Source organism: Pangasianodon hypophthalmus, chromosome 19 (assembly GCF_027358585.1).
Source record: "Pangasianodon hypophthalmus isolate fPanHyp1 chromosome 19, fPanHyp1.pri, whole genome shotgun sequence".
Lineage (NCBI taxonomy): Eukaryota > Metazoa > Chordata > Actinopteri > Siluriformes > Pangasiidae > Pangasianodon > Pangasianodon hypophthalmus.
This window is the reverse complement of record NC_069728.1, coordinates 20,058,891-20,067,704: the sequence shown is the minus strand read 5'-3', so window position 1 is coordinate 20,067,704 and position 8,814 is coordinate 20,058,891. Positions and strand designations below refer to the sequence as shown.

Below are 8,814 nucleotides of genomic sequence, written 5' to 3'. Positions count from 1 at the left end.
TGATAGTGAGGTAAGGAACTTGTGTGTTCAGTAGAAAACCAGGTCCAGACTCACGCCTGATTGGATGTTTTGAAGCTGTGGACTGATTTGATTGGTCCATTAGCTGTAAGGAGCTGTGAAGCTGACAGTGAATTCTTGTCTATTCTGATGCTGTGATGAGTCACATGACTTTACAGATATGATCTACTGGAGCTCTATCAGTCCTGTGTGCTGGAACCTCTCTGATAGAAGAAGTTTAATCAAGTGCTTTTAGGTCAGCAGATCTAACAACCCCAAAGAGGAATAATGTGTAATCCCGCTGTGGGGGAGCGGGACGCAGTACAGTTTCAGTATGGTCCTTTCACAAATCATTTGTCTAAGGTAGTAACTGGAGTGAGCGTTTATACAGGGTTTTACAGTAAACATCAGACACTTGAGGTAAAAAAAACTCATCTGTATTATTTAAGATGTAGACACTAGAAAGGTTTACAGTAGAAAAGGTTTTTTTTGTTCTTCATTTCTTTTTAAAAAGATGTTGTGTACAGCAGTTAATGAGAAAGTGCGTATATAAATTTATAGTTTTTACTTTTAATGATAAAAAAGAGGAGTGATAGCTTTATTTCTCGAAGTGCTTGGTGGTTACCTTAAAACCCTGCATATACACACACTAGAGTTTCTACACAATGGGCTTTACCATTGATCATTAAATTATATAATTAAAGACATGTTCTTACCACCTATCGAATCCACATGTTTCATGTGTTAATTAACTTTCTAACCACATCAATGCTCTTACCCTTTTAAGTTTCATGTGCAGTGTTATTTCATGACATTAACAGAATTTGACATGTAAATTAGTCACAGTAGTTAAGTACTTAGCATTTCTAGCTAAGTCCCAGCATTTCTAACATAATGAATGAATGCAGTGTGTGATGTATGCTTGTGTAACTCCAATTACTTACTGATGCTTTTGTATGTATTTTTCACTTTCACTCCTTTCAGGAAACTTAAACACCTCGACATCACGTCGTGGTCCGGGGGTCACTGTGTGGAGGAGTGGAACTTACTGGATAGCTGAGTGAGGTAGCCAGTGAGGCCAGTACACTTCCAGTTTCAAGTTTGGTGATGTTGGGGAAAGGGTTGTTATTGTCAGTGGAGGAGACAGAAAGCCTTATTGATAAATAAAACCACACTTTGCTAGGACTGGAGCAACTTTACTGTAATGAACTCACCCTTGTGCTGTGAGTGTTTGTACAGAGAACATTAAAAAATACACACGTCTCATGTCGGCCTCCGTGGCTAAAATCTTCTTACACCAGAACAGCTCCTCATTTGCAGGGATTCCTCCATGATGACATGCTGCTTGAGTGCTGCTACCAAATGAAACTGATAAAAAACAATAAAAGGATGAACCTCCAGCAAAGTTGTATATGCATAAGTGAGGTATGGAATTGCAGAAGTGATCCATGGCTCAGAATTAATTCCTCTGTGTGAAAGCAAATCTGGGATTATGAGCCCCGCCCCCAAACAAGCCTAGAAGCAGTCATGAGAGTGGACTCAAGTGTTGAGGCCAAGTGTGAAAACGCTCTTAATGCATTTGTAGAAGTGTTACTGGCTGCAGCAGCTCTCTCACATCATGCAGTTGTTTTAGTTTAACAGAAATAGCATTGTGGTTTCTGAGTTTCTGAGACTGAGTGTTTAAATCAGCAGCTCACACAGACTTATTTTGGGTCACTTCAACAGTCCAAATGTCTTTGTGTTAGAATCTCAGGCTGGCACACAAAAGAGCTGGAGTTCATTAATTAAAATGTCTCAAAAATATCATGTAGAATGTTGAGAGCACTATTAATTCAAACTGTGCTAGAGACTGTGCTCTATCTTTGTGAGGCCTGTTATCCACCCTAAAGGACATAAAACAGAGAAAGAATTGGTAATAATTAAAGTATAATCTCACATCTTTTGGTAGATATGAATCCTTTAATGATTAACCTGTATAAAACATATCAAAAATCCTCAACCTTATTCATGCAAAACGTTTAGACACAGCGCTGCTTCAGTCTATGAGTCTGGCAGTTTCAGCACCTTTGATGTGGTAAAAACCTTAATGACCTCACGCTGGTGTTTGGTTGAGACGTTTGTCCTCTAGTTTCCATCTAACACCAGAGAGTGTGTGTCAGTGTTAACGGAAACAGCACTGTGGTTTAAAGTGAGAGATATAAACTAAAGAGTTTGATTCTTTCTTTATCAGGGCTGCAAGAGATGTTATACTTTTATAAATCCAGTGGTTCAGAATGAGATGGAGGTGTGGTAGCACATAGTGGGCACTTTAGGTCCAGAAATATGGTGCATTGTTACGTGTAGTTCATTCCCACCACCAAAGATAATTATTATATCATGTTAAGTGTTTTTCTTAGGTCACACTGTTTGTATTTTTCAGTGTGTGTGTGATGGATTCATGGCTCTGACTCGGTACTTGGATCTTCAAAGATGTAGTGGCCCATCCCTCAAGTGTTCACACCTAAACACACACACAGTAAAGCCTGCTTTAAACTTCTGTGTAAAAGTGTATTTGTGTCTTTGTGTCGTGATACAGAGGGGAGGATTATGGGTAAATGTGGCACGCAGCGATGTGCTAGCACAGTCCTGTTTTATAAAGCACAGTCTGTAGCACAGTTTCAATAAATAGTGCCTTCAACATTCTACATGATATTTTTAGTGAATTTTTATTAATGAACTCCAGCTCTTTTGTGTGTCAGCCTGAGATTCTAACACAAAGACATTTGGACTGTTGACATGACCCAAAATAAGTCAGTGTGAGCTGCTGATTAAAACACTCGGTCTCAGAAACTCAGAAACCACAATGCTATTTCTGTTAAACTAAAACAACTGCATGATGTGAGAGAGCTGCTGCAGCCAGTAGCACTTCTACAAATGCATTAAGAGCGTTTTCACACTTGGCCTCAACACTTGAGTCCACTCTCATGACTGCTTCTAGGCTTGTTTGGGGGCGGGGCTCATAATCCCAGGTTTGCTTTCACACAGAGGAATTAATTCTGAGCCATGGATCACTTCTGCAATTCAATACCTCACTTATGCATATGCAACTTTGCTGGAGGTTCATCCTTTAATTGTTTTTTATTAGTTTCATTTGATACCATCACTCAAGTAACATGTCATCATGGAGGAATCCCTGCAAATGAGGAGCTGTTCTGGGGTAAGAAGATTTTAGCCACGGAGGCCGACATGAGACGTGTGTATTTTTTAATGTTCTCCGTACAAACACTCACAGCACAAGGGTGAGCTCATTACAGTAAAGTTGCTCCAGTCCTAGCAAAGTGTGGTTTTATTTATCAATAAGGCTTTCTGTCTCTTCCACTGACAATAACAACCCTTTCCCCAACATCACCAAACTTGAAACTGGAAGTGTACTGGCCTCACTGGCTACCTCACTCAGCTATCCAGTAAGTTCCACTCCTCCACACAGTGACCCCCGGACCACGACGTGATGTAGAGGTGTTTAAGTTTCATGAAAGGAGTGAAAGTGAAAAATACATACAAAGGCATCAGTTAGTAATTGGAGTTACACAAGCAGAAATCACACACTACATTCATTTATTATGTTAGAAATGCTGGGACTTAGCTAGAAATGCTAAGTACTTAACTACTGTGACTAATTTACATGTCAAATGCTGTTAATGTCATGAAACAACACTGAACATGAAACTTAAAAGGGTAAGTGCATTGATGTGGTTACAAATTTAATTAACACATGAAACATGTGGATTTGATAGATGGTAAGAACATGTCTTTAAATATATAATTTAATGATCGATGGTAAAGCCCATTGTGTAGGAACTCTAGTGTGTGTATATGCAGGGTTCTACGGTAACTACTAAGCACATCGAGGAAAAAAGCTGTCACTCCTTTTTTTAGAATTAAATGTTAAAACTATAAATTTATATATGCACTTCCTCATTAACTGCTATATGCAACAGCTTTTTAAAAAGAAATAAAAAATAAAAGTAACCCTTTCTGCTGTAACCTTTCTAGTGTCTACATCTTAAATAATACAGATGAGCTTTTTTCCCTCAAGTGTCTGATGTTTACTGTAAAACCCTGTATAAACGCTCACTCCAGTTTCTACCTTAGATAAATGATTTGTGAAAGGACCATACTGAAACTGTACTGCGTCCCGCTCCCCCACAGCGGGATTACTCATTATTCCTCTTTGGGGTTGTTAGATCTGCTGACCTAAAAGCACTTCATTAAACTTCTTCTATCAGAGAGGTTCCAGCACACAGGACTGATAGAGCTCCAGTAGATCATATCTGTAACGTCATGTGACTCATCACAGCATCAGAATAGACAAGAATTCACTGTCAGCTTCTCATCTCCTTACAGCTAATGGACCAATCAAATCAGTCCACAGCTTCAAAACATCCAATCAGGCGTGAGTCTGGACCTGGTTTTCTACTGAACACACAAGTTCATTACCTCACTATCACTTTGTCTAAACAGGAACAATGATCACACTCTTTGTCGCTCTTTACTCTCTGCTTTGTCTCTGCACAGCTGGTGAGTAACATTTTGAAAACTTTCATTTAAAATAGTAATATTACATATTTAACTAATTTACTGACATCATTAAACATTAAATATTAAACACTTTTTTACAGTAAAAACTTCTGACATCAAAGAGCTTCACGTGAAAACAGTAAAGCGTGGAGAAAATGTAACTATGGAGTGTAACATTAGCAGGGTCAAAGACAAAGATAATTTATTTTGGTACAGACAGAGTTTTGGAAAATTGCCTCAGTTATTTGCAAGACCATACAGGAGCAGTTTGGGCTACAAATTTGCTGAGGGATTTAAAGATAGCCGCTTCAGTATTACTGTAAATGATCATAAGTTTGATCTCAACATTATCAAAACGGTAGAAGATGATGGAGGAGATTATTTCTGTATAGAACTGGATGGAAGTTTACTAAAGTTCACATCTGGAACACGTCTGCAATTTGAAGGTAAACAGTTTTACTCTGATAACCTGCTAATTCCAGATCAACACTTTAACCAGAATTATGTGTACATATGCATTAAATGTTGAATATTTCACATTATTCATATTTAGTATCATTTGTTTACTTGCTGCTTTTCCATTTTATTTGTAAAGGTGAAGAGATGAAACCCTGTCCTACACCTGGAACGGTTAACAAGAACACAGATTCTGTTACACTCCAGGGTTCAGACAGCAGCGATGGAAAAGGTAAGGGTTTTGATCAAATAAGCTTCTTTTCACTTTCTATAACAGAATTTTCTCTAGTTAAAACCTTTTCCTGTTAATAAATCATCCAATATTGTAAAGTATTTTTTCAGTGTACTCCATTATGTACTTTAGCTTCTGATGTTTTTTAAAACAATTTATTTTTCCATACAGGTTGTACTGATCAGATGCATGTGCTGTTCTGGCTCTCCATTGTTAGAGTTGGAGTTCTTGCCTTCATGATTATTGTCTTTCCAATAATCCTCCTTGTTTTCAAATTAAGATGAAATTAGAAATTTAAAAACAAATGGAAGAAATACTGATTTACGAAAATAATGTGTTAGATTTAACTAGAGCTAATTGCTTATATTGGCTGTATACTGGAATGATTTTGGTCTAACTGTAATGTGGAGGTATTTACCAGCTGTACTTACAGCTGCATTTAAGAGCTCCTGAGTGGCACAGTAGAAAATTGTTCCCCCTATCGTCTCGAGCTCTAATTCAAACGATACCACAACCATCTCTGGCCTGGTGTCCAAGAGAGCAAAATTGTCCGTGCTCTCGGGGAGGTAGGGACATACTCTCTCTCCCCTGTCAATCACAGCAACACTATCCAATCATGGGCATCTGTGAGTGTGTTATTCTGCACCCTGATGGCTGGCTTCACATGTCTCGGAGATAGCACATGATAGCCTTCGTCCTGCCTGGTTGGTAGCTGTTGTGTGATAGGGGAGACCTAACTGGAGGGAGGGAATTGGCCATGAACAAATTAGAGATGAAGTCATAGAAAAATACAAAAAATGCATTTAATAAAATAAAATCTAAAGTGAATACACAACGCAGTAGTCCTCTTTATTTCTAAGATTTTTTTTTGTAACTTCAAAGATAACATCATATTTTCCACATCACATCATGCACATGTTTGAGAGTCCAGGAAGGCATATTAGAAATATCACATACAACAAATTAAGAAAACGATATCCCTCAGTATGTAATAACATGAGTCACGTTGTAAATCATGTAAAATAAAAATGAAATGTAAATAATAACTTGGCACTTCATCAGTCATTAATACACTTTTTTTTTATCCATTTTAATATTTACTATTTGGAATTTAATTTCAGTTTAAGCAGTCGAAACTCATCAGTAATGCAGTAACCACTCGTTCTTTATATTTAGTCCTCTTACAGTTTAAGCCCCTTAATATTTATGGAAATATTATAGAAATATTGTAACCATTAAATATTAACCACAAAATGTGTACTCAGATTTGATAATATTTAATCCTCAATGGATAGATGTATGGAGCCGGTATAGTGCACAAGGTGACACGGAGGCCTGAAAGTGATCTATATGACCTTAGGTAGGAATGGGTAGCCTGCAGGAAATGTATAACACGGAGGCCTGAAAGCACCCTATATGAACTTACATAGGCAGTGGTAGCCTCCTAAGTGGGGAGAGCAGGAACAAGCTGTAAATTTAAGTGAGAAAGGCTGCCTTAAACCATAACATAAGCATATGTGGGAATGTTGGGTCTTGTGAAAAACAGGATGTGGAAGCTTTTTCACGTCAGTGTATATAAGAATGTCCTTCAGAAGAGTTGGGGAGCTTTTGTCTTTTGCTCTCCAGAGTGATCTTTGAGCTGCATGAATCGCTACAACAATATACGTAATTTAAAACACATAATCATGCATTATAGTTACTGATTTACTGACTTCAATTGGGAAAAATGAAAGCGGTGGTCTGGGTTTTGCTTCATCTGAACCCTGGTCCGGTCTGCATTGTGTATGGAAGCTATCAGCGCCACGCTGCAGCCAAGTAATGTGATTGGTTCAACTTGTCACCTGTTTCAAGTTTAGTGATGATGGGAAAATGGTCAGACTCTCATAAGACTGGAGCACTGTAAGTATCTTACTCTTGTGGTGCGAGTTATTGTACTGAGAACTTACTAAAGAAAACGGCTTCTCTTTTCCAGGTTTTCCTGCACAATGCCATGCCATGCTTGTAAACAGTGCTGTTGTTTGTTGCATGTCTGTTGGTACCAAAGGAAAATAATAATAAAAACAGCAAATGGATGAACATAAAGTGATGTATGTAAAGGAATTTTTCCATGTGAAGGCAAACCTCCAGTTATAAATCCACCCCAAACGAGCCCAGAATCAGTCCCGAGTGCAGATTAATTATTTGGACCAAGTGTCAAAGCACTCTTGAAGCATTTGAAGAGGTTTTACTGGCTGCAGCAGTGCTTTCTCACATCACACAATGCTTTCACTTTAACAAAAATAACACTGTGTTTTCAAGCCTCAGACTTGAAACACTACAGCCCGGGTCAGGAAGCTATCAAAGTCAAGCGAAAGAAACAATCATTAACAATCTAACATTTTCAGCTCTTAAAATATTCCTTGTAAGTATATATGTGTGACTAGCGGTAGGTAAAGATTCACTTTGGGATCAGGTGGACAGTCACTCAGTTTTCTTTTATTGGACCTTGCACAAACACGACCAAAGTCTGGTTAACATATAGTGGACTGATGTTACTCGGAGGTTTTAATGACAGCGAGAGATATAAAGCTCTGCTGTGTAATGTCCAGATTCACAAGGTGACCGTGAACATATAGTGGACAGAAACTCAAATTAAAGCATACATTTAGGAAAATAAAATATAAAACACTCATTCCATCATTACTTCCATCAATTCACATTAATACAAAACAACAATAAACTAAGTGACCATCACTTTATGAATTACATATTTTTTTAAAAATGAAACTAGCTACATAACTCAGTACGTGCGAGCAGATTACATGTGCTCTAATGCTTAGTCTCAATTAGGGCTGGAATTTCTTACACAGAACATGAATATTACAAAATAAAACACATATCTTGAACAAACACGACCAAAGGCTGGTTAATATACAGTGGACCGATGTTGCTCGGAGGTTTTAACTGAAATAAACAGAGGTTCAGAGTTCACATGCAGGTTAATGGCGCAATTAGATACCATCGGCTTTATCATTGCAAATATCATACACTGGACCTGACCGACAGAATCTGAACGCTGATAGTGTGTGATTCAAGCTGTAAACCTGCACCTGAAAACAACCATAATTAATTTTTACTTACAATAGAGCAATCATCAGAGCAACTTACTGGCAGTGAGAGATATAAAGCGTAGCACCACCCCACCATATAAGGTATGCAAATATATGTAAATATAGTGGTGCAACAGCCAATGGTAAGTTTTCCCAATTTCAGCATGAATTTAACATTCTCTCCCTCTCTCTCGATCTCTCTCTCTCTCTTGCTCTCTGTCGAGCTACACATGCTACTTCTGAGATGCCAGTGGTGCTGACCACTTCTGCTCCCCGGACCTGCCTGACCCATCCTGATGCCCTACTTCTGGTTGGAGTTCTCGTCGGTTGAGTTCGCGATTGCTGTAATGGCTTTGGGGCTGCAGTTGCCACGAGCACCTTCGTACTCAGGACTCCATCAGTGGACGGTGGATAGATTTTAACTAACCAGACTTCTTGCAAAAACTGTGATGAATTTACTGGTTGCACAATTGCACTATTCGT

General features: G+C 38.4%; 1 gene segment (V, D, J or C); it reads left to right on the top strand.

Moving 5' to 3' along the window:
• Positions 1-4,497: 4,497 nt before the first annotated feature.
• On the top strand, positions 4,498-5,965 carry LOC128321766 (T cell receptor alpha variable 13-1-like). The segment is given in 4 exon segments: positions 4,498-4,554; positions 4,656-5,000; positions 5,150-5,248; positions 5,414-5,965. Coding segments are annotated over 4 exon segments (609 nt in total).
• Positions 5,966-8,814: the final 2,849 nt, after the last annotated feature.